This window comes from Chroicocephalus ridibundus, chromosome 7 (assembly GCF_963924245.1).
Source record: "Chroicocephalus ridibundus chromosome 7, bChrRid1.1, whole genome shotgun sequence".
NCBI lineage: Eukaryota > Metazoa > Chordata > Aves > Charadriiformes > Laridae > Chroicocephalus > Chroicocephalus ridibundus.
This window is the reverse complement of record NC_086290.1, coordinates 5,709,115-5,735,875: the sequence shown is the minus strand read 5'-3', so window position 1 is coordinate 5,735,875 and position 26,761 is coordinate 5,709,115. Positions and strand designations below refer to the sequence as shown.

General features: G+C 39.2%; 1 protein-coding gene across 1 annotated transcript in view; it reads right to left on the bottom strand.

The window, feature by feature from the left end:
- LRP1B (LDL receptor related protein 1B) overlaps window positions 1-26,761 on the bottom strand; it is a 744,151-nt gene that overhangs the window by 544,248 nt on the left and 173,142 nt on the right. Inside the window, exon 2 of the mRNA XM_063341107.1 lies at window positions 25,912-26,037. Coding sequence (XP_063197177.1) covers window positions 25,912-26,037 — 126 coding nt within the window. The remainder of the gene's footprint in view (window positions 1-25,911; window positions 26,038-26,761) is intronic.

Here is a 26,761-nt window from a genome sequence, read left to right as displayed (position 1 = left end):
GCCCACTAAACCATGGGCATACAACTCGTTCCCTGCATCAAGAAAATGATCACTTACAAAAAAAACAAAAAACACTTGGAATGCTTAGAATTTGTCAATATTTGCACTGTAAGTATCATTGCAAGTATAATACGTAGAGTTAAATGCACATTTAACTTTTTGTGGTTTGGTTTTTTTATCTTTATCTATGAGATACCATTGTGATTACAACAAATTACAACCAAGTGTTACAGCAAACGTTACTATTTGTATCCATAAAGAGTTCATACTATATGTAAGAATCTAGCCTTATTTATTTTGTTAAATTATTCTAACAGGACAACTGAGACTGCATTGTGGTCAAAGGAACTGATCTCAAAATCTAAGTTTGACCACCAAAAATCAAAATCCAGTGACAATGACTCATTCCCAATCCTCCCTTTTCACATACAGAATTAATTTGGGCGCTTTACACTAAGATGCTCTACCAGACCCACTTTTTTACAAACACATGTACTTTGCTGTTCTTCTCTATATACTTAGGGCTGACACGTGAGCATCTTCCTCCAATTTATTGCCCAAAGAAAGGTTGGGATTTTTCCCCCTTTTTAAATCAAAACATAATATTAAAAAAAACCTGCCAATTATTTCTATTTTCCTCAATGCTTCACCAATTTGTAGCCTCATACCATTGCTATTAATCAGGATAATACCAACTTAAAAATCTGTATGTAAAAGAGACTTCCTTTAGATACCAGAGCTGCCATCTAACTAAAGGTTATCCACACCATTTCCCAGAAATGTGTATTTCTGGTTCCTCAACCAAATACTGCAAATCCTTCTTGTGCTTTTTCTCTCTAATAAAAAGCAATTATCTTGGTAGAAGGAAGGCATCTTTGGTAGAAAACAGACTTAAAAGCCTTGGAAATAGCAGTCTTCTAAATTCACAGCCCTAACTTAATGCTGGGCTGACGATTTTTTTTCTTTCAAGTCCCTCTCAAAGCCAGGTCTCTTTTTTTCTCTTTTCTAGTCTCCAGAGTATCCTCCCATTTCAGCATCCTGTTCTTTTTATACCTCCCTTTCATTTTTTTTTTTTTTTTTTTGGGGGGGGGGAATAAAAAAAAGCTATACGGCAGTGGAATTTCAACAGCTACTAAGCACATGAAAGAAAAGAAGTAGCAAGCAACAAGCCAAAAGTGGAAGAGTTTTAGTATTTGGCTCCTCAGCTACTCAGGACCAACTGTTGTCGCTGTTGGTTGGAAGAGTAAGCGTTGGCCGGGGCAGTCAGTGGCGGTAGGGAGCCCGAAGCCGCCCATTCCCTTCGAGATGTTCAACAGCCGCAGGGAGCTCGCCGACATGAAATCTTGGCAGAAGCTATCGAGGCAGCTCGGGAGTCCCATACAAGCTACACAATTGCTCATTTGCCTCCCTTGTCTGAGCTCAATACTGCAGCTCCCAGTGCAGTATTGCTCTTCTCCACAGGAACGCGCAGAACTTTCGCTATTCAAAGGCGGTGATCGACAGGAAGGTCAGCTTCTTGTCTCACACACCCTTATTCTTAAAGTGAAACTTAGTGTTTTTTCTGACTTTTCATGGGACAGAGAGGGGCTTTATACATTATTTAATAGGAATTTTAGCATGAAACAGTAACTCCCCAAGGATCTTCCAAAAAGTACAGGAGATTAAGGAAACAGAAGAGTAAAGCTGGAGTTGCTAGAAGTGCCTTTCACGAAAAACAGCAGGCTTTATGTCTTCTGCACAGTCATTTGGAGAAACAAAATTTCTAATATATTTTCCATTTCACCACATAGCTTTTGTGTGCAGTTTGCTACATGATTAAGAGATCCAAAGGCACCACATCGCTGCTTTCAACAGGATTTAGTTCAAAACCTTTCTTGGACAAAATATCCATTAGACCTACTAACAATGCTCAGCCTCCTATGCTACAACTTATTGTAAACAATGAGTAGCTATAACTAGCAGCTGAATGTGTGTAGACATGAATTAAAATTAATGTTTGGGTAACAAGGTGCTGTAACTGTAGATGATGTATCACCGCACATGTATTATAGTATCTATTGTTACAAAAATTCTATACCGATCAATTTAAAATAACCTTGTAAAGTTTAATTGCTATCTAACATGAGTAATGAATTGAACAAACGTCAGATCCCAGTAAATGTGTCTTTTATCATAAATCAGTATTTCACATACAATAATTATCCCATTAATGCTAAATGAAATGCTTATTGAGTGTATTTAGCATGCACTGTAAGTGGTTGAAATGACCAGGTATGTGCAATAATTTCCTGACAGACATACTTTAAAAAAAAAAAATCACTTTGAAAGGCAAATTGTACTTGTTAAATAAAGGTACAATACAGAAGATCATTTTTAATAGAAACAAAGGTATAGTGTCTGTCCTAAGTTCTCTTTAACCGTTTCAGTTTAATAAATAAAAAATATAGTAGTAACCTCCAGTATCTTCCTAAGGCAAGAAGGCGCTATGCTTCATTTGGTTTTAGTTCTGTCTTTTAAGATAAAGAATGGAGAACAGGTAGTTGCCAATTTATCTAACTTAACACATCCCAGACTTGCCAAGTATGCTGTGATAAATAGCTTTAACTACCTTCTGCTCATCTTTTTATTATAGGACATGACAAAGGGATTTGTAGATTAAGTCTTCAACTTTATTTGCGATACTTTACTGAAGAAAGATGGAAAGGGAATTTAAGAGGTTTAGTATGAAAAATGCAATTAAAAAAGTAAACAAAGAGCAAAACTATATTTTACATTGAAAATATTTAAGGTTTTAGAGAAGCCTTTAAAGAAAGCTCAATGTTGTTATGATCACTGAGCTATGCCATAAATAACTACATTCTCCTTGCTTTCTTTCTGAAATATGTTTTTATAGATTCTGTCTATCTGAGATACACAGGTGTAAGTACACTATTGTCTTGGTCTGGCGTGCTGCGGAAAAAGTCCTTTGCTGTCATATGTAAGAGGAAATTAAGATAAATATACAACTGTACTGATAAGCCTATTCAATATGCTCTGTACAACACTGCTGTAATACTCCTAATGCTCAGACAACCACAAACACTCCCCCAGTCAGATTAAAGGGACACCATCAAAGCTTCGGCCTCCTCTTCCCTCCCCGTTCCTAAGCTCAAATCCATCACTGCTTTTCTTGTGTAGGTTTCAAAATGAGAACTCATCTTCGCATTTTTCTCTTTTGGCAAATGACTATGTCGTAAGTCTTGCATCGTTTTAAATCAGTTTGCCTGCAGGCCACTACAAATATCACAACAGCTTCTTTTAATAATTTTATGCTGCCACAATCAGCATGCATGCATCTGTATTTGCCACCTTGTAAATAAAAGGCTTTCTAAAAAGCTTAGGAAGCTGAAGAGTGTGATTCCTGGTTCATTAGCAATTTAAGTGCACCAGTAATAACCATTATCATTAAATCATTATCATTAATCATTATTATTAAGCAATCTTTATCTTCATCCTCTATACCACTTTAACACATCATGCATCATGAAATAAAAAAGTTTTTTCAACTCTTTCAATATATCTTGTGCAATATATCATGTAGGTCACCTCAGGTTGGGGGACACCTTTTTCCTGATATGGAAAGTAAGGAATTGTCCAAGTTAGAAGGCAGATTAATTTACTTCTTACCTATTCCGAACTGCAACTGTTTTCCAACCATCTCATTAGAGTAGTGGTTCTTAGCCGACAGTTTTAACAACCCTGAGTCCCCAAAACTGTCACATGAATCTTGAAGTACATAACGATTACAAGAGAGAAAGAAATGGTGTTCATTGAGGGTCCGTCCTGGAACCAATACTATTTCACATCTTTGTCAGTGACATGGACAGTGGGACTGAGTGCACCCTCAGCAAGTTTGCCGATGACACCAAGCTGCGTGCTCCTGTTGACACGCTTGGAGGGAAGGGATGCCATCCAGAGGGACCTGGACAGGCTTGAGAGGTGGGGCTGTGCAAACCTCATGAAGTTCAACCAGGCCAAGTGCAAGGTCCTGCATCTGGGTCATAGCAATCCCAAGCACAAATCCAGTCTGGGCAGAGAATGGACTGAGAGCAGCCCTGAGGAGAAGGACGTGGGGGTGCTGGTGGTTGAGAAGCTCAACATGAGCCGACAACGTGCGGTCGCAGCTTACAAAGCCACCCGCATCCTGGTCTGTATCAAAAGAAGCATGGCCAGCAGGTCGAGGGAGGTGATTCTGTCCCTCCACTCCACTCTCGTGAGACCCCGTCTGGAGTACTGTGTCCAGCCCTGGGGCCTCCAACATAAGGAGGGCATAGACCTGTTGAAGGTAGTCCAAAGGAGGGCCATAAAGATGCTCCGAAGGCTGGAGCACCTCTCCTATGAAGACAGGTTGAGAGAGTTGGGGTTGTTCAGTCTGGAGAAGAGAAAGCTCTTACAGCAGTCTTACAGAACACCTAAGTCTTTCAGTACTTAAACAGGGCCTACAGGAAAGGCAGAGAGGGACTCTTTATCAGGGAGTGTAGTGAAAGGACAAGGAGTAACAGTTTTAAACTGAAAGAGGGGAGATTTAGATTAGATATTAGGAAGAAATTCTTTACTCTGAGGGTGGTGAGACACTGGAACAGGTTGCCCAGATCTGGGCTGTGGCTGCCCCATCCCTGGAGGTGTTCAAGGCCAGGCTGGATGGGGCTTTGAGCAACCTGGTCTAGTGGGAGGTGTCCCTGCCCATGGCAGGGGGGTTGGAACTGGATGATCTTTAAGGTCCCTTCCAACTCTAATTATTCTATGAGTCTTTGAAATATGTTGATTGGAATATTATTGAATAAAGTTAATTAAATTATGACTGAATTCCTAATATGATCAATAGTTTAATTATCATATCATTCCGTCATCAACATGAGAGAAGCCTGGCAGTTGTTGCAAAGCCATCATCTAACAAAACGCTGATCCAGAATCAACACAGATTTTAAATCCAGAGAAAGAAACCCAACATGTTTATGTAAACCCATAAACAAATATAGATGGGATAGATACCTGCCAAATATGAAGTCACCATAGGCTCTATTTCTGCCCACTATTTCTGACATTCAATATACTTTGTTCTTATCCTCTCTACGTTTGGAACATTTTGAATACTGTTTTACAGGCCATTTTATAAGGTAAGTATCACTGTAATGTTTTAATTTGAAGCGTGAAATAAAAACACTTACTGGAAAAAACACTGGCCAACTGTTTTACTAATTCTGCTTATTCCATTTTCAAGGGAAAAAAAAAAAAACAACAAACAACCCACGTGCCTTAAAGAATAGTACTGCTTACAGTGACAGCATTGGAGCAAGGTCCATTTGTACAAGGAATGGAAGCCGTCCCCATTTGTCTAGCCAAGAGCACATTTTCACTGCTGCTTTTCCCTGTCTTGGCTCATAGACTTCAGTGCTCTCTTGATAGTTATGCTGCTGACTCAGGATATAGGTACGGGCAATCAAATATTACCTTTTTTTAAATCCCCAAATATTTAATTTGTTCAAACAACTAAGTGATTGTGACTAACTTGCAAAATAACTGGTCACCAAGAGATACAGCCGTTCTCAAAGCTATTAGTCTGCCGATTCAAGCTCAGAAACCATTCTAACCTCAGTGGTAGCTCAGCTTCTCTAACTCCCCCATGCAGCAACGTCACAGGTTTCACATCATGAGTTCTTGTTGGTGTTCTATTAGAACTATGCTAACATACCATTCAAAGCATCTTGTGTTTCTCTCCCCACAGTGTTCACTATGTACTTCACTTGTGGTACCATTATAAACCTCTTGAGAATAACCTACCACTACAAGAGAGATTTTTTTGTATGCATGTCTCGTGCATGTGTGCATATAAATGTAATCTTTATCACCTTTAAAAGAAGTTAAAATGCTTTATCTTTTAGATACATCTACCATGTGATATCCATGACATCTATTAACAGACAGAACTCCACAGAGGTTATATAGGTATGTTTTGTTAATGTGACATTATTTTCATATACATAGATCTTCTGCAATAGATATTTATCAAGTGCTGATGGGCTGATAAACTGATTATACCACTACTCACCAGAAAAGCTTGTGATATTCTTTATTTCACTGTACTGTTTAAAAAAACAAAAAAAAATAAAGAACTTTTCCCCCCCTCACTATTGAGCAGAGACAATCCTGGAAACAATGAGATATCATGTATTGTTAATCTTAAAAATTTTCCTTCCAGATAGATCTATATTCTTCATGTGTCACTTTGCATTTTAAAAACAAGTACAGGTTATTTTATTGCACCTATTTACATTTCTTATTTTCTATTCATGCTACAACGTGCTTCACAGATTGAACCTGAGAATCCTTATTAAAGACGGGGCTAAAACCTTTCTTATTCTCTTACAATCCCAGGAACTTTTCAGAGTGGCCTTAGCATGTGAGAATCTGTATATTTAAAAGTCTCTGTGAAGAGTGTGAAAGTGGTTGTTATTTTATGTCAAAGCTAATATTGCAATATACTGGTCACATTTTTATGGCCGCACCTAACCAACCTTTCTACAGACCCTTCATGGCTGAGTCATTAGAGAATAACATTTATAACTGTATAGCTTTTTTTTTTAATGACATGGCTGAAATAGAGCCCGTTACAAGCTATTCTGTCTCTTAAAATATGAGGTGAAAATTCTGTTAAAACAGCAAAAAGTTTCCAGTTGACTCACATTAGAAAAACAAACAATGAGACTCAAGGACCACTGCATTCCACTTAAATAAGAACGAACAGTGAGCGCTATTTCTCCTGTGGTACAGAATACAAAAACAAAGTAGAAACACGGAAGAGATTCAAGGTAACACAAGACTAAAAATGGGAACCACACTCTTCATAAGTGAATTAGCCCTTAAATAATAAATAGAACAAAAATAAATGCCAGACTTAAGGACTACAGTTCACGTGGACGGACAGCACTGATTTACATGTTGGAGGTAACACAACATTAAATCAAGCTATGCTGAATACAAGGCAAAGCCTGTGGGTCCCAAGCTTTACACCTGAGGATGTAACCAAAGGATGCAGTTACCCTTTATCTTAAGACAACCTCCACTTAAGCAGGGTCCAGGGAGCACTAGCACCAATTCCTCCAGAGCTGGAGTCAGGTTTTACCATGTTTCCACCACTCAAAGCATTGCCCCGGGGTGAGTGGTTGCCCTGGCATGCAGTAGCACTCTGGCAATCCGACTAAATCCATGGAAAGGTAGGCAGCTGAGGCTGCCAAAAAGGAGTTGAAAGAACTGAAATTGCATCACTTTGCAAGAGTTTGCATGGCATAGCAAAGATCACAGAATCACCTCCTCAGAAGACAAATTCTTTACAGAAGTAACAGGTGATACTACAGCACAAAAATGAATAGACCATTAGCCTTCAGCAAATGGGGTATTTATTGTTTTTAAATTGTACATTAGTGCTCAAGCAACAATGATATTTATACTGCTCATCAAACTGCAGAACAAGAAAGTAGTGAGCTAAAACTGAGGACTTAGATTAGTGATCTTGTATGCCCTGAGGGAGTATGAAATCTAAATAGATGCACACATAAAGTAAACAAGATACAATGATACTGGGGGAATAATGCCAACTGAGTCAGCAATATGAAAAAGCTATTGTTAGAAGTGTCCAATGGATATTAGACTCCAATCTCAATAATCAGTTTGGAGACAACAATCCTGAAATAAGAGTCAGCACAGAGCTAAGAACACCTCCAAGAAAACCACTGGCCAGCCCTTTTACAGTATCAGGGCCAGAAAGCAGCATACAATACCTTCATACATAGCCCTCAAAATGAGCTGGCATATACCAGAATGCTATTCTGTTATTTTAGATTTGTATTTAGAAGATTTCCTCAAAGGAGTAAGCTGAAACATCAACATATCAGTATTAAAAATTCTGTTTTCTTCCTTCAGCTTTTAAGTTGTAGATATTAACAAAGACAAAATGCTTATCTATTAAGATAGAAAGGTAAATCTGACCTTAGCACATTAGTGTAAAACCCAAATGTGTTGTTTTGATATTTGAAAGATGCCAGAATTATCTGCACCTCACAATCAGCCTCATACCATCCTTCCTAAAACAGCCTTGCAAAAACCCCCCTGGAGGATGAGATACAGAAAATAAATAAGAAAAAAAATACAGTTACCAGTAGAGGATTTACAAACCAAACTTCAAAAACATCAAATTGAGCACTTGAGCTCTGTAGACAAGGATTCATGAAGCTGAAACTGGAAGCAGACTCTACATATATCTAAAAATCTTTTCCAACACCAGCTAAAGAGCAGCCAGTGGTTGCCAAAGCTGCTGCAGAGGACGAAATCCACTTTCCAGGTGGCAACGAAAGGTGCCACGTAGATTAATGAGAAATCATTAGTTTGCACTAGCCACACTCTTCCTGATTTTTCCATATACCATTCCATTTGTCTTGCAAAACATAAGACAGAGAACTATTATTTTGAGATGGTTTGGCCACGTAGAACTGCTGTTATTCAGTTTATTTTATTAGCGAGACATGCCGAGCACTCAGAGCTTAGGCACTGAGCAAAGCAGACATGCAAAAGAGACTGATTTCAACTCAAGTCTTAATAGTCAATAATAACACGTAGTGGCAACACAGTAAGCACTGCAGCGGCATCAGTGACAGGCTGCGCTGTGGGTGGCTGGAGGAGGCCCTAAACACTACCTGAAGATGCATCTACACTGCTTCCGAACTTCTTCTTTTGTTAAACATCTCTCAGTAATACACCAGCATAAGGTCTTGTACAGCCTTCGAGGATTTCCAATTTTTATTTTATTCACTTCTTATTTCAACAACAAAGATCCTGCATGCCTTTAGAGGAATATTAATGATGCAGAAGGCCCAACCCTGAACCCTGTGAAAGCCATTACAGCTCCCTGAGAGTAACTGGGCTGATGCCAGCTCAGTTTATCGTATCGCCTTTGTTTGTTTCCCCGAAAACACGATGCTGCAGTGAACCAGGGGATGTTAATGTATTTCCACGCCATGCTGCATTTGCTTTTATTGCCAGAACTCCGTACTTAATATAGCTGATACCTTCTAGGAGGCAAAGACGTCTTAATGAGCTCAGCACAACCATGCACAGAGGCCTACACCAAAGATTGCTGCCTCATGAGCGGTTTATTGGGGCGGGCATGGATCACTGTCCAAGTATTACTGCTGGCTGCGGACTAACTAATGCAGTTTTAACAAGCTAAAAACATCTTGCTGAAACGAATCTGTCATTATAAATAAGTGACAGTGTAATACATTTACCAAGGCCATTGCATGGTGGGAGGAATTAGCTTTGATACTTGGCATATTTCGATACCAATAATGGTTGGAGTTTTTTCATATATATTTTATTCTAGCAATTTCAGTTGCTAAAGGAGATCTTACTATCAACTTAAGGCATACATTTGGTATAAGACAAAATCCCTACAAAGAACATCCCAGTATCATTAAATTGTACCACTAATAAGCCTGTGCCTGAGAAGAAGTCCTACCTACCCCCGTGCGCTGAAAAAGCATTATCCCGGGCAAAACCTCTGATCTCAGCCTTGAGAAGTACAGACAGTGCCAGACTAGAAGAAAACCAGGTGGGTACTACTCTACTGACCTGCGGCGCTACAGACGGTTTCTGTACACATATAGCTTTACTCAAGATAGTAAGATGCGCTTCCGAAAGATGGGATTCAGCCCAACATTGCACCAGAGTAGCGAAAGATCTGCCTTCAGGCTTAAACTGAATCCGTGCACTTAACTGTGCTTTTACAAGTACGGAGCTCCTTACGTGCCATATACAATTACAACGTGGATTGTTATAGCAACATACACCCCCCAACACACACACACATTTATGAGAAAGTTCTTTTGCACTGCTCTGAGAATGGAAATATAAATAAAAGTAGGTCTGATGTAGTGCTGCCCTGCTCAGTCAGAAAAATATAAACAGGGCTCAATCACCAAACAGAGCTCCCCAGCAGAGACAGAGACAGCCATGGAGAAGAACCTTAAACCCAACGCCTCCTTCTGCTATGAGTAACTTTTCACATTGATTTTCCAAGCACTAGGAGGTTGTTTTTTTAGTAAGTTACCGAACCCTTCCAATGAGTGTATATGCAAGGAGTCCAAGTCCAGATTAAAAAAAAAGAAAGTTTGAGGTAATTACGGGTGCTGCACCACTGCTTTTTCTACACAATTGACTCCTCAGTTGCAATTTTATACAGCTCTTAGTGTTCTTCTCCACGATGGAAAAGGAACTTTCCCCTTGACTGTGCATGACATTTTCCAGCTATTTATCATTATACCAAAATCAGATTGAAAAAAGTAAAAGTCTCAAAGAATCTTACAATAGATTTATTTTTTTTTTTTATGTATTCAAAATTGTAAGCCTGCTGGCAACTAAAACATGGCCACAAACACAGCTGAGTCATGGAAAAACAGAATAAACATACCGTGATTTATGCTTTTATGATGTACCATAGAAAAGCAACTGACATGTCTGGATCACTGCAATTTTCTATTCCTTGGATCGTTCCCAATTAGAGCAAAGTATTTCAATTACTTTGAAATCTAACTGGTTTTTAAAAAAATTGTACACTGCAGACAGGACCCCAAGATAAAGCTGGTTGACTAGAAAAAAAAAAAAAAAAAAAAACACCACAAAAAGGAGCTGAAAAGCACTCAGCAATACTCTGACTAAGCGTCTGGCAGAGGGGGTAGGGGCAGGTGAATCACGAGTGCGAGACTGCATGTGTCACCGTCTGGCAGCAGCCGTTCGTAATCCGGGCTGAGGTGTAAAGGTTGCACGGTCTGCACTGACCTGTGTAGACTGCTAGAAAACTTGGGAACTGATTAGATCCTGTTGCTCCTCCATCTACAGCTTCCCCTGGCAAGGCCAAGGGCTCCTTAGCCATTTGTCCCACGCAGCCTTCTGAGGCTTTTCAAATGGGCAGCTGCAGCAGACCATTGCGCCAGCATTAGCTGTGCTTCCTACATTACTAAGCTGCATTATAGATGCTGGCTGTGTAACTACTGTGTGCTCTCATCTTTCTGGGTACTATTCCTGACAGTGGCAAGCCAAAAAACAAAGAGACCAGGTCTGAAAGGTCAAGGAATATTATATGCATCATTTCAACCTATCGTCAGCTCCAAAAAAAGCCAACCATCAAAGCTCTTTTTCTTCAAGCTTAGCTTAGTCAAAGTTAACCTTGTTCTAGCTTATTATGTTTCTACATTTATCTATTTCACATTTTTCCAGTACTTCTACAGAAACAGAAAAGAATGTTAAATAAAATGTTTAAATCCATATACATCCTGGAACTCAATATCACCATACTTCACAGAAACAATAAATTAGCCAAGTCGCTTCTTCCAGCATCCGCTTCTGTGCTAAAGTATAGCCCTATGAAATGGCTTCTTTTAATATTCTTGCTTATCTGCACCGTTATTGTGAACAATGCTCATGAACAATGAAAGGGTCACTTGGAGGGCAGACCTATGCCCAAACCCAGCACCAGGATTGCGCTCTCTCCTTCACAAGCAAAAAGGGACATTATAAACAGTCCTTGTACTGATCTTCTACTCAGGTACACGTTTTACCTTGTTTATACATGAATTCACTCTCCCTCTGAGTGACCTACTGTTTTTCCTGTTTTGGTGACTTGTCCCTGATAAACCAATCTGAAAAATGCAGGAGAAAAATCTTGTTCATCTGAAAAAATGAAGTATCAGTGAGAGTTTTCCAATTTGGGGCTCAATATTCAGAAGTGTAGAAAATGTATTACATAATATTTTGTCAACAATACCAGGTGCTTTTCTAACATCAGTAATTTGTGGGATATTTAATTTATTGATATTTCAGATGACCAAACATTATTATCTCTCAATCTTAATTATATTTCGTATAATTTGGTAACTGAGTAAAGGTTAAGGACCACACCTGACCCCTTTATAGAGCTGTCAGCAGTGTTTCTTCATAGGTGAGAATCCTGGGCTTGAATGTGAAACTTAAGCTGAATTGTTACGGCACAACTGCAACTAAATAGTAGCAAAGCTATTCTGGTTTAGGTCAGTACAAAAAAGCTTGCAGAAAGGGAAAAGGCACATAGCTAAATCTATACCAAAATATAAATTGATGATAACTTAAATCCCAAATACATAATTTCATCCTGCACTATATCTTCCTAAACTTGAGCTCCAACCTCTAACAAATGCTCACCGTGAATGCAGAATTTTTCTCTGCCACACAACCTACAGAGAGTTTCGGACAGGTACTTCACACCAGCCTGTTCCTGTGGCCTGGATGCAGGAAGCACGGCTAAAAGGCCAGAGACAGTAACTTCAAGGACCAAACCTTAACACACATGGGTAGAGAGGGAACCGTTCATCACCTAAACTGTTTCAAAGCCAATCTTGTTTCTTAGGCTGGAGACAGTGGCTTGCCCATACAGAGCAAATTTAAAGATCAGGGTTCTTGACGTGGTAGATTAGGCTCTTCTTCCAAGCATTTTGTTTGCTGTGTAATTCGATTATTAACAATCTTTGTGTCAGTTCCAGACAAAAGTGTCCTTAATGCCTTTTAATGGCAGCATTTTTTCTCCTGAAATTGAAACCTTTTCAGGTTATTTTTTTAATCACAAAAAATTTCTTGCTGCCAGTACTAGTAATATATGAATTATTTAACTGAAATAAATGCATCTGTTAATGTGTTTAATTAAGCATACAAAGCTCTTTATTTGATGTTATTTGTATTTAAGATTTCCTGTTTTCCCTGAAGTATTTATTATCCAAGGCATGATTCTTCTAATCTTAGATATACTCTGGGACTGAAGTACTATTTTATATCAGCATTTCTCAGCTGCTTTTATCATGAATAGATATATTACAAACCATGTTAATGAGCTGTTTAGTATTCATATATTAGACTTTTCCTCATTTTATATGGAAATAATACTATAAAAATTCTAAGAATACTAGTTTTATGTGCATGATAATGATGAGATTCAAAGCAAATAAGAAGGAGGAAATCTGTGGTGGCAGTGAATATGAAATGGATTAGTACATCGTCAATGTGCTTTACATTGGTATAAAATTATTAAGCATGTAATTAAGTAGGATCAATTGCACTGTTTGTTTTGGGGGTAATGTTTTAGCTATTTTAGATGTTTCATCTTTAAGAATTTAATTTCACACTTTAATGATCTTCTTGTAATTTCCTCCTCCTGCTATGAAGTCACATAGTCAGGATACGCGTGAAATCCACTACGTATCAAGAAGTGACTAGGGTGGAAGGCCAGGCCAAAGTCACTGCAAAGGAACATAAGAACAAGGCAAATTAAATAATTTTGTAAATACAAAAATAGTTCAGTTCGACTGACCTTATTCATCAGACACATTCAAATCCCCAGGATTATTAGCAGGAAAGAAATTATATAGTTACTTGCAGCAACTGCAGCTTTGACCTGGCTGACCTCCGAGACATCTCCAGTTCAGCCAAAGCGAAATGAGATTTGACTTTATAGGGGCCTAATGAGTAAAACCGTCAGCCTTCAGTACACTTACATCTGCATGCAGGTCACAGAAATAAATAAAAAAAACCTAAAACCCCAACTGTGGGTAAGGTGGAGAGAGAGAAGACTGTTCTCTATCTTGGACAGAGAACTTACTACTGCATTACCGAATAAAAACCCAACTGTGAAAATCGGTCGGCTACTAAACTGAATTGTCTCATTTTGAACAGGGAATTACAAATCAATGAAAAAGTATTTGTTACTATGGAAAATCCAACATCTGAGTAGGTTCCCTTATTAATTTTATATGCTGGATAAAGCACGCGCTGCCCCTGGGATCCCAGCTCATTGTGTGTTCTCCTGTACGGGACTTCCCAGGGACGGAAAGCCGAGCTATGGCCATCAGCAACACTAGGGATTGAAGGGGGTGAGGAGGTTGGAGACAAATTCATTGAAAGGCAAGTCAACAACAGCTGCTCTTTATTTTACTGAAAACATAGTCAGAGAAGATAGATTTCAGTAAGAATAATGTATCTTTATTTTACTATTGTACTGAACAGGTATTATACTATATAATTTCTCTCTAAATAGTAGAGCAGACTTCTATTATTTATAGTACCCATTATTTGTACTTGTTTTTTGTACTCAAACTTACCATTGGCTTTAGGTTACAGAGCACACTTGTAAACTAAATTACCTCTTGCAAAAAGAAGCTAAAAAACCAAAGATGGCAGCACTTTAGAGATCTACCTTAGACAACTTTAGATTAACTAGTTCAAAAAATACCTAAAATATCAAACAGTTGAGTATAGAAGTAGAGCAGAAAAAGTCAGAATGAGTTAGAAAATGCCATCTCATTATTCTCTATAGCCTGAGCATAAAGGCAGTGAGAGACACTCTTTGTAGCCTTGGCATACTTATGAATGCTTAAGAAATGAAGCAAAGAAGAAACACTGTAAAGGTAATTATATTATAAGATGGAGGGGGGGCAAAAAAAAGAAAGAAAAAACCCCACAATTATTTTTTTCCACCTAGATTTTAAATGTTTCAAAACTTAAATAATGAAAAATAAGTTTGCCACATCTTTACTTTGAAGTCACTCATGTTACTGCAAATACCCCATTAACAGCTATACCATCTAAGAAGCTGTGCCTTTAATGAGGTTATACATGTCAGATGGTAAAAAGTAATTTAGCATTCTCCAAAGGGAAATATATACACAAACTTGGGTCTAATCCTATAAATGCCTGTTCTCATAAGTAGAACTAACTTGAAATTATTTCATATTGGGCATATCCAAGTTCTACATACAATTTAAGACCTATTTCTGAGGGCACAGCTCCCAGTCCTACAAAGTAGATGCACATGGATGTTGATGCATCTTTGAATAATGTAAGATGAAGGCGTTAAGCAACACAGACTTTTAAAATGTTTCATTTGGCACAGTTAAGTTTCACCCAGAAGTACTGGGGTATGAGTAAGAGCTGCTAAAACATGGACTTTCTGGATTAGATCTGTACGTCCATAAATTAACATGAGGACCTAAATCCCAAAGTATACTTTTTGAAAGGAAATCTTTTCCATCATTTCCTTTTCTACTTTATTAAAAGGCTACAATGTAGCACAGCTGAACCCAGACTGCTGGCTCTAGTGAGTTACGCTCCTTTGCCGTAGTTCTGCAGTATTCTTTGTCAGCAGAGGTTTTTGTTTTGCATTACTTCTTCGTCCATAGCAAAGTGTCCTCTTTGCTGATTAGAACTACTGTGCATTTTATCTCTAATAACACATCCAAACTTTTATTTTAAATCACAGCCCTATTTTCAAAAAGAGCAATTTTACTTTTCTTGCAGAAAGCCATCTGCTTGCTAATGAGAGTTGTTTTCATCAGTAATTTTGAGAAGAAAAATGGTTATTGGACTTTAGCACTTTTTAAGTGACCAATAAAGAATACCATCCAGCCCACTATTTAAATACACTACATCTCTCCCAGTACAGGATCTACAGGCCAGACATATCATTATAATTATAAACATTTGTAATGAGTCTCAGTGCAATTGGTGCCCACAGTGAAGTAGCATCACCTCAGATAAAAATCTTTCAACAAAAAATTTCATACATAAGATTGCTGTAATGTATAAAACCTGCATTATCAAAAATTACCTTCTTATACTAGCAAAGCCCAAAAGGCTTTTGATGATGCTATGTACTTACTTCTTTTTCTAAATATGTTTTTAAATTTTATCAATGCCTAATCAATAGACAATTCCATGATACAGTAATTTCTCTACCTCCCTTTTACCAAAGCTATTCCTGGTAAAGAGTGCAATGACAAACCTAACAATCAATGCTCTCACAATCATCTTGATATTTGGCTGAATTATACTGCTTAAGGTGCATTCCCTATTTCCCAACTCTCTTTTCCTGATGCTGACTGCTGAACAGCAGTAGCATGACAAGACAGCAGGAGGCAAAGGACAGGAAGATAAAAACTGAGACAGAAAATGAAGGAATAAGAATTAGGACATCAGTGAAAAGGATGAGACCTATGAGAGGGGAAAGGGAATCTGTTTAGGATGATGGCAGAGGAAAAATAAAGGAACACAGAGGATAAAAAAATAGTTTTCATAGTTGGTTTAGTAGTTTTGTCAGCGTAACTAAGAAAAAAGAGTAAGAAAAGTGGGGAAATAATGAATAAACAGCAAGGACGGGGCTAAACAAAAAAATTGCGTGAAAGTGCAGAGCTGGAGTGAAAGGTATAACTGAAGTACAAAAGGCCCTGAAAGAATTGCAAGGACATAGGTATGAAAGGGAAGAGGAGAAAAGAAGGCAAGTAATAAAACTAATACGTGGTAAAAGAGAATGCAAATTAAACAGATTACAGATAGACAGGTATGGAAACGGGGACAAAAACATCATTGAAAAAAGCTCAAATCAGTACACATCCAACTAAATAAAGTACATATCAAATGAAACGAAGAGCTTCTAAAAAAAAAAAAAAAAAACACAACCCAATCCCCGCACTGCAACCTCACATCCCTCCCCTCTGTCAATTGCCTGATGATCAGTTATGCCCCACTGTTGCAGGCAGACAGGCTTTTTTTTTTACCCCAGTGCATCTTAGAGACCCGCTGGTGCAGTTTCTTTCAACCCCAGTGCTATTGTTTAGCTCCTCACTGGGGTCTCCTGCGCTGACAGTGCAGGAGACACATCCCTCCTGTGAAACCAGAGAGGACTGCCTCTGTACCTGAAAGACCAAACCGTGATTAACACTGAAACATGGGTCTTACTTGTGGCCACATGCTGTCAAGAAGGTCAATGCTTAAGGGAAAGAAAAAAAAACCAAAGTCATTAGGTTAGGCTTAACAGCCAGCACAACCTTATGAAAGAGAAACTGTGCCAAGTCTTTCCATCTCTTCTTGCCACGTGCACTTTTTTTGGGTGTAATTTATCGCTTAGCTATGAAAATAAAATTGCTTTGGGTTAAAAACCTGAAAACAAAGTCTTGGTCAAAGTATGAATTACTTTTATAGGTTTTTCGAAAGATTGATCTTTTCATTTTCTTGTCTTATGAGTATATATCCCATTAGATCTGCTTCTGTGTAGGAAGCGCAATTTTAGCAAGCAATTAATCCATAAATGAGCTGTTTCAGAGTTTTAGGTGTTGGGCGTCATCCTTCAAAGGCTCTATCCTGGCCTTGTATTATACCTACATGTTTCCACAGACCTTAAAAGAGGCTCATTTTGTCAGCAATCATTTAATTGAATTCCCCATGAACCACTTTTGGAAAATCATGCACAAGACAATCAGCCACAGAAAGAAAAAAAAAAAAAAAAAAAAAAAAAAAGAAAGGTAGCATTTCTAATGACCACGTCACTGAGAGATACAATGACCTTTAAGTCCTTCAATACTGAACTTCTTGTTGCATACTTTATTCCAAAAGAAATTATGCAGCCAGAGAGCTAAAAAAATTATACCTATTGAACCCGGACCTCTTGCCAGGGATGCTGAATTTCTGTGCAATAACGACATCGTGATTCCTCATGTAGTTCTCATCTTTCACACAGATCGGAGATGCTGTGATTTTGACAGTACAACCACCCTCCAAATTCATAAATAAACATTTTTGAAAAATTTGCCCTATGTGGAAAGGCAAAAGGAAATCTAATGCTGCATTTTATGTACTCAGATGGTCACATAAACTCTAGCACTTTCCTGAGTACAAGGGAAAATCTCGTCTAAAGAGCTTTTCATATTACAAGCTCAAAGCATTTAATAAAACAAAGGAATTCTTCTTTCTTAAACTTTTTGCGCACCACACAGACCTCCCACTACACATTTGCAAGGCACGAATCGTTACTTGTAAACCAGAAACAAGCTAGCCTTACAAAAACCTATGGGCCTATAATAGAAGTTAATGTAACTGTTTATATTGCTAAGTTGTAAATAGTAGCTTAAAAATCTCCATATATAACACTTATACTAACTTTGGAATGATAATCAAAATCTAGTGCAATGCCTTCAACTACCTTTTAAGGCAATTATGTTTGGCTGAAACAGGACTGGGTGTATGGACTATATAAAGGACAACGTTAAAGAACATTCAGACTGTAAACCAGAGTAGAAATGTATACACAGAAGAGAAAATAACTATTAAAAAAAAGAAAAAAAGGTTATTGAATGCTTTTAGTCTTTAAAATGATTTAAAAAAAATAATAATTAGCAGAAGCAAGCAATTCTATACGCTGCCAAATTCCAATGTTTACCAGACTGTAGCATGTCACTTTCAAAGCAATTATTTAAGAAAAAGATATTTTTTATTCACAAAATTGAAATTGCAGCCTCCTAAAAAATGGACGCTGCTGGAAGCCAAGCCCCTGTTGCTAACCCTTCAAAACCAAAGCAGCCGTGCCCCACAAGTCAGCAGGAACAAGACTCACTAGACTTCTGATGCCAGTGGGACAGACTCACACTTTGCTCTTGCAAGATCCTTGTGTTCAGTACGGTGTAAATTTTAGTTCCCACAGCGTCACCTGGCTGACAGGGTGTATGATACATACAATAGGTGTTCAGTGTACCATGACATTCCTCAAGCATTTTGTTATCTATCCTTTCAAACATTCCCTCTTGTGGATCTGATCTTCCTATCCTATTCCAGTTCCCACAGTTATCATGGACACACAGATCCACCCTCTATTATTAAAAATATATATATATATATTTAAAAAAAAAAAATAAAAGCAGGCACAAGCGTAGGCACTCCATGCGTCAGATGGCAGAATGTGATACAGCTCCAGGCAAAAGCCATATAACCACCTTCTGGTGGGACCATCAGCTCGTGTTCAGCGCCATAGCAGCGTTCAGTGTTACGCCGGCACATTCGCTTGGCTTTCATTCGCTGCAGGTTTAGATCTGTATATGGGCTGTACAGACACAGCCCCGTGGAATACGGGCTCGGACAGGGGTAGTCCTGTGGTGGCCTGACAGTGGCCGGCTGCCAGACACCCACCCAGCCACTCACTCGCTCCCCTACCTCAGCCCGTGGGAGAAAATAGGATGACAAAGCTCATCAGTCGAGGTAAAGACGAGGAGATCACTCACCAGTTACTGTCACAGGTGGAACACCCTCGAGTTTGGAAAGATTAATTCAGCTCAGAGCCAGACTGCAGTCCCTGACAGAACGTGCTCCAGCGTGGGCTCCTCTCCACAGGCCGCAGTTTCTTCAGGAAATATCCACCTGCTCCTCCATGGCCTCCCCGCGGGCCTGCAGCACCTCCGCTCCCTCCTCCTCCTCCGCCCTGGCTGATCACAGGGCCATTTCCTTCCTCGTGCCCGGCAGCGTTTTGCCCCTTGGTGAATACATTTTACCCAGAGGTGCGGCCAGCCTTGCTGACTGGCCCAGCTGTGCCCTCTCCGGTGCAACCGGCTGTGTCCAGCACGGGGCAGCCCTGGCCTCTCCTCACAGCGGCCCCCACAGCCCTGGCTGCCGACAGCCAGTCACCCACGCCCGGTACAGGTCCAAATAATAACAATAATAATAAATTCTATAGTAGGACCACAGCTGTGTGTTTAAGCACACCAAGTATTCAAAGTCACTCACACAAAATGAATGAACTAGTTTGATTCAGAGTAGGATAACGCACATATTCCCATGATTTGACAACGTCTCAGAAGTAGTATTACTGTCCATTGGGAAATTATAAAAAGGAATCGCCTCTAGATGTTCTCTAGGGCCTCAATACCTTTGCTTATATGCTGGCTGTGACAGAAAGTAAGTACGAAAACGTAAAGGTTATTCCCTGTCCCAAGAGAAGTGCTCTCCTGCACCCAAGGACAGGGAGGCCCGGAGGGAACAGTACAGTGAGTGGTAAGAAATGTAGGAACATCCACAAAGTATGAAGACAACTGGGCCTCATCAACACTGCTCCCAAAGGCCACAACCTGGTACAACCTGAACTCCTCCAGATCAACTGCCACGCAGCGTTTGTCTCACCAGGATGCTTCTCTATAACCTTTCCTAAAGGCTTAGAGTGCACGAGCACCATCGACGTTCATCCTTTCCAGACTGTTCACTCTAATATTCCATTAACTACCAGAACATCAGCAATCCCATCACACCAGCAAAATAACCTTTCCTGGAGGAGCTGAGCATGGCAACTTCCATAAGAAGATTAAGGAGAAAGCAGAGGTCAGAAGCTGAAGCCCAGGGTAGCAGACAGGCAGGTGGTCACCACAGGGAAAGAGGGCAGACAACAGCAAACTATCTGAATGGGATCAAGCACAGCAGACCTGAGAGGGTGTATGCCAGAAAATAGGATGGCAAAAACACCGGCCACAATAAATACGTCTTTATACATCTTTTCTTTACCAGTGGTCATCAGCCACAGTAGCTTGCAGGGTAAACTCCAAGGAGACCCTCAGGGGGAAGTGTGTTTTCTTTAAGGTCTGTAAAAATGGTATCAGGGCAGTTAATCCCATTTCAAAACATTCATCTTGTTTTGTCAGAAGTGCTTCTTTTCACCAGCTTACATAAAAGCATGTCAATATTTTATTGCTGTATTAAGCATTTAACTTATTTTATGTACCTAGTATCAGTTTCACAGAATTTGTTGACATTTGTCATTTTGTTGTGGTTCATTTCCTACAAGAGGTTCAGAAGTTAAGTTTTGCACTACTGATACGAAAGCTCCCGATTCAGAGAGAAAAAATGCGTACACATTCATCACCTCAAAGCAGTTTAAATTAATACGACCAGCAACACGGTCAAGTATCTTGCTGAATAATAGGTGTAAGCAGGTATTTTATGTAGTAGATTCCTCGTTCAATAGTAACTACATACAGCAAAATTATAAGGAGTGAAAACACAAGTCCTCCTTTTTCCCCCTCATGTCCAGCATTTTCTTCATTTACCTTCAATAGCCTTGTGGCAGCTTATCATCAATGTATGCAAGTTATTTATTGATCTGGGATTTTCCAAAGCTACTTAAGAGTGGTTTGGGAACCTGGCTTCTATCGAATTTCAATGAATCTACTCATAAAAGAATTAGGAGCTTTAGGAAATTTTATCTCTATTGTTTCATACCACAGGCACAACATGGCATCCAATTATCTTATCCTTTGCTGGCAAAAGAACTACAATCGAGGTACCCAATTAACAATTTTTAAGCTTGTGAAACTAGTCTCACACAATTAGCATCCAGAGAATGAAAGAAGCTATTTTAGCAAAGTGAGACTCAAGCTTTTAAACAAGGTATTTCTGGTTGCTGCCTGTCTTTTGCTCCTCCAACTTCAGTTTAACCATGATTATAGAAGGTGATATTCCCTCAAAATCCCAGAGAAAGATTATCATCAGAGACAATTTCAACATCTTACGATAAGCCCACATCTACTCAAACTTCTAGAGATGGGGACCATTCAAATTTGATGATTTGCTAATGGAAACTGGGGTTCTTTCAATTCAGGACCAGTCAGCTACAAATAAACTCTGTGTGTGGCATACAGGCAAACAGTGACTGTTTAAGAAAGCTCAAATACAACAACAGTGCCAGGATAACAAAGAAAGCGCAGTTGCGGACAATGCAAGAGACAGAGTTGCACTCTGGCGGCACAGAGTGAATTGTTTTCAGAAGTTTGATGCTACTAAAATAACTGAGTGTCAAGTATTTTCATGTCTTGGCAGCAGATCTCATATTGTACTGTGTTTTTTTCCCCTCTCATAAGATATTCATGATATTCAAGCAATACTTAGGGTCATAGATGATTCTAACGGGCAACTGTACCGTAACAAAGCACTGCTGCTTGCAACATGCCACAGAATGATATGAAAAGAGCTCAGGGTGTACTTGTGCCAGACCCCAAGTCTCTCTTCACAAGGCAAGTACCAGGCATTGTTATAGCACCTTCCTCTACTTCATGGCTACGAAACAATAAACCAGCCCTTGCTGCAACTGCTGCTGCACCAAGCATTACAAAAACCAAACACAATCAATGTGTACAGTTCCAGAAAGAAGCTACAGAAAATAAGCAATTTCTTTTCCCGCTCCTTTGTTTCACCTTGCCTTAGCACAACGCATTCTGACAGAGACGAGTTTGTGAACTAAAGATTAGAAAACAATATGCAAGCCAGACAAGTTCTGAAGCTGCAAACACACAAAAAAGATCCTTAAGTACTAAATGGATGGAGTCATTTCCCAATATACATTATAGATCTCAACCCTGTTAGTAGGAGGTTGAGGAGGAAACCAGGTAATAGTCCATCAAATCAAGTGTCCAGATTTCAGAAGCCATTGGTATTCCTTGGGCAACCACATAGCTTATTTAGAGGTGAACACGTTATTCAGAGGTACGACTGTGGAACGCAACACAAACTGGTAACCCAAAATGACCGTGCTGTAAACTGGATCTTTGAGATACAATTAGTAAACTTCCGTACTTCAGCCCCTAAAAAAAGCTGCTGAGATAGGCAAACACTTCATCCTAAGACCAATACTAGTGGCAAGAATGTAAAACAAGCAAAAAAAACCTAACACAAAATGCAAACTCCCCCCTCCAAGAAAAACAGTATTAAACTGAGTACCTAAAGCAGGCAACAGTGAACAGACACTAGGGCGAAAGAAAAGGTCGTCACTATTTTTGTTTTTTAAACTCTCTGCATTTTAACAGTATATTTGACTTTATAATTGTCCCACCAAAATAGTCCAGCAGATGAGTCTACAGAGAGCATTTTTTTTTTCTTCCTTCTTTTTTACAGTAAGGAAGTCCTCTAAACATTTGCATCAACTTCCAGACCAACAGCTATCTGTAAAAGTCAAACGCGTCTGGCCAGATTCTGGGGTGTCTGATGGAGTTCTATTGATTTCAACCGAGCTTGCTGATTTAGCCTACTGAAGAACCTTGCATCATCCGATTAGGTTAAGTAAATTGATTTTTGAATCCTGACTATTTACAAAACCTTATGAACATCCTAGAGACTTATCACCCAAGAAAGGGTAGAAATTACTCGGTCAAGAGTTTTGTTAATACGATTTTTTTTTAAATCAATTTTCTCACAAACAATTCACTAACAGAAAAGCAACAGAATTTGTTCACTAAATTATTCATTACGAATTACTGAACCAGGTTCCTTGGTACTATAAAAAGCAGCAGCTCCACTGAGAGCAGAAAGAATTACAGCTGCTGAGAAACAGAAGAGAACACAGGTACAGGTGCCGTAGGAATTCACTTCTGGTTTTACAAAGCTATTTGTGAGACCATTTAGTGGCAGATGGGAAGTAGAAGGGGAACAGAGCGGTGATGGAAGCTGTCTGTCGATTCAGAAGGGCATGGGCAGTGACAAGACACCTCCATCACACTCATCGAAAGCCTACGGAAGCTGTGCCTGCATAAAGCCCTGCCCCAACCTTTGCCAATGCAGAGACCAAATTCAACTGTAACTAAGAATGCCACCCTTATCTCCTCTCTGTCCAATCCTAGATCTCTAATAATGCTAATAAAGGGACTGACTTGTATGATTTCAAGTGGATTCCTGAAGAAATCTGTTGATACACTCATACCATATGTATTTTTACAACCTAATAACTTTCAGGTTCTATTGCAAAACCCAGTTAAGATGCCACCAGGAGAGAGACCACAAAGATATTGAGCTCCTAGAATGTTTCTGCAAATAGATGGTTGAGTGATGAGAGTAAGATGAAAGTAAGACTTTTCATATTCTCACCACTGGAAGAGTGGCAGCATGAGAATTTCTCTCCTTTTAGATACCTCGAAATCCCCACGGCAGAGAAGTTAAGAACTTCCACTTGCAGGAAAAGCTTTGATCAATGCTTGCACATTATTAGAACCCAGAAAACCCTATTACTAGGCACAAATCCACAGAAAATCAATCAAACTCCATTTGTTTATGGCTATAGGAACAACTAGCAATATCTGTCAGGCTGCACCAAATAATTCATCGTAGGTAAGTCAGCAAAGAGCTGACAAATAGAGGCTGCGTTCATCTGTAAACAAACAGACACATGACTCAGTGCAGTAAAACTGGAAGGTGCTGTGTCCCTCGCATTAAATATTGCATAAGAATATTTTTAAGGTAGTTTATAACTCCTTACATATACTGTGATGCAAAACATCAGCAGGAAAATTCAGGAACATTATACTCATCTCTAATGAGAAAGAACTCGATGAATCTAGAGTACATACACATATTTCGAGAAGTACTATGTTTGACAGTAAATTATGCTAACTAAACAAATACAGAACCATCAAGACCAAAACATAATCATTAACAAATATGTAGGAAAGTTTATCCCAGCGCTGTCGCTTGTTTCTCACACAGAGACCTGGGCTGAGTTGAACTGGAGGGATGAGGCAGGGCATCAACCCGACACGATTACCACCTCAGCCTGGACAGTCAAGTGTTGCCCAGGCATCTCATTAACCAGCTGTTCGTCAGCAAAATGCTACGTAAGCTGTAGGAAGAGCTTTCCTACCTCATCCCCCTTTCTTCAAGCCATCAATAAACTTCAAAGGTTATGCTTTTAGTATGTCATGGCTCTGAATGGCATTACTGAACACAGATCCTATGCACCAGTACAATAAACATGCGAAGTTCTTGGGACGAAAATATCTAGGCATCCAGCAAGCTGCTGGATCTGGAACTACGTGCCAAATTACAGGAGGCAATTTAAAAACCTGTGCGTGTGACCATTGTTGTGCTCTCATCAAAATATTCATTAGTTACCAGAAAAACTTTTAGCTGCAGATACTATGCTTGAAAATACTGTATTAGAGAAGACAGCAATCAATCATCAGTGCGGTAATAAAATCTTAACTGTACCTGATGCTTCCAACTACAGTATTTGGTTTTTGAGAATCCCGAAGTGTTTCAAAGGTGGTTAATCAGAGCACCCTCGCCACAGCCCCAGAGGCAGTGTTCCTGTCCGTTCCAGGGAACAAATGGTGGAGCAGGAAGGTTGCAGTCATCGGTGTAGCGTTTGACCAGACAGAAACAGTTTCCCCAACATCTCTACTTTCTGCCCCTCACGGTAAAGATTAGACTCCTAAATACTGTCTGACATTTGATATTTTCTTTTCTTTTAGCAGTAAACTACATTTCTAGCCTTCCTGATTGTCAGCACTGCTTTGATACAAAATACATGGTTCTTCTCTTACGTTACGTGATTATCCTGGGGATAAAATCAGGAAATTCCCTCATTTTCTTCAGAACACAGGAAACAAGGGAACATTAAGATTTAATATCACCTCATCAGTAGTCTACAAGGCTGATAAGAGAGAAGTCTGTAAGGTTGCTACTCCGGTCTTCAGAAGCTCTTAGCCACATTAAAAAAAAACAAGGTCTTTTATTATAATTAACCATGTTTTATTAAAGCTTTCCCTCATTTTTCTTTCTTTGCTTCTTTCTCCCTCGTAGTTTTTACATCTCCTTTCATTCCTCCCTTTGATGTTCGCATGCTTTTCATACTTTTATTGAAAACATTTTGCACTATTCATTTCCACTCCACCTCCCCCCTGTTTTAGAGGAATACATTTTTCCTGGGTCTGACTTTGCCTCTGCCCTCTGCAAGCTCATCTACAGCTCAGTGAGAGCATAGGGAACATATGCTCTGGCAACAGTCTTCATTACAAAGTGGCATATGAACAAAACACCCTCCATCTCTTCCATTTCTTTTGTCTCTCACCTAACACAGCGAATGTAACCTGTTCCCCATGATATGAAGATTTATTCAGGAGTTATTAAAAAAAAAATATTGAATCAGTCCTTTCAATTATATAGTTAGTGCAGCTATAAATGCTACTCTTAAAAAGAAGATAAAATAAGAGTGGCACCTTCTTTACTTACATGTGTCTAAAGACTCATCTGAATCATCAGGACAATCAGGCTCGCCATCACACAGCCAGTGGCGGGAGACACAAGTCGCGCCATCACGACACAGAAACTCTCCTACGTCACATAACTGATGTTCTTCTGAAAATGAGAATGTGTTAGAATGCAATGAGTGAAAATGAAGGAAAATAAAGTGGCACAATGAAAACGAAAGGTGAAAATACAGTGATTCTGAAATCAGAAATCAAAGCGAGCAATGGAAACAATGTGAAGTCATAACGTAATGAGGTATCTAATGCCCTTACTTAGGCTGTAGAGCCCTAACATCCAGCTGCAGTGTTTCGGCCATAACCATTCCAAGCAGACACAAACAGCATCAGCAAAAACTACCCGCATGAAATAAAACTTTAAGAAATTCTATTTTTCTCTATTTCACCATGAAGTAAATTTGTTCACTAGACAGAAATCAGCAAGTTTTACTTTCATATCATCAGCAGGGAGATTCCTCATTCTCCTCTCCTGCCCCAGAAAATATTTTCAAAGTATTGTTTCAAGTAATCAAATTTTCAAGGACATATTTTTGTAAGCAGCCAAAGATCTTTTTAAATAAACTTATATAGTTCTTACTATTTCTTTAGGTACTTATTTTAACGTAGGCCAAATCCCATCTCAGGCTTATATAAAAATGATACGTGACAAAGTTGCAAACAAAGGGTTTAGTTATTTAAGGTCAACACTGAGGCACCCTGAAAAAAACGGCCTTAAGAAGAGGGCAGTCTTGGAAGCCTGGCACACCCAAACTATCTGCTGGATTCGACCACCAAAGCCTGATGTCCTTGAGATCTAGGGTTAATTAACTCAAGAC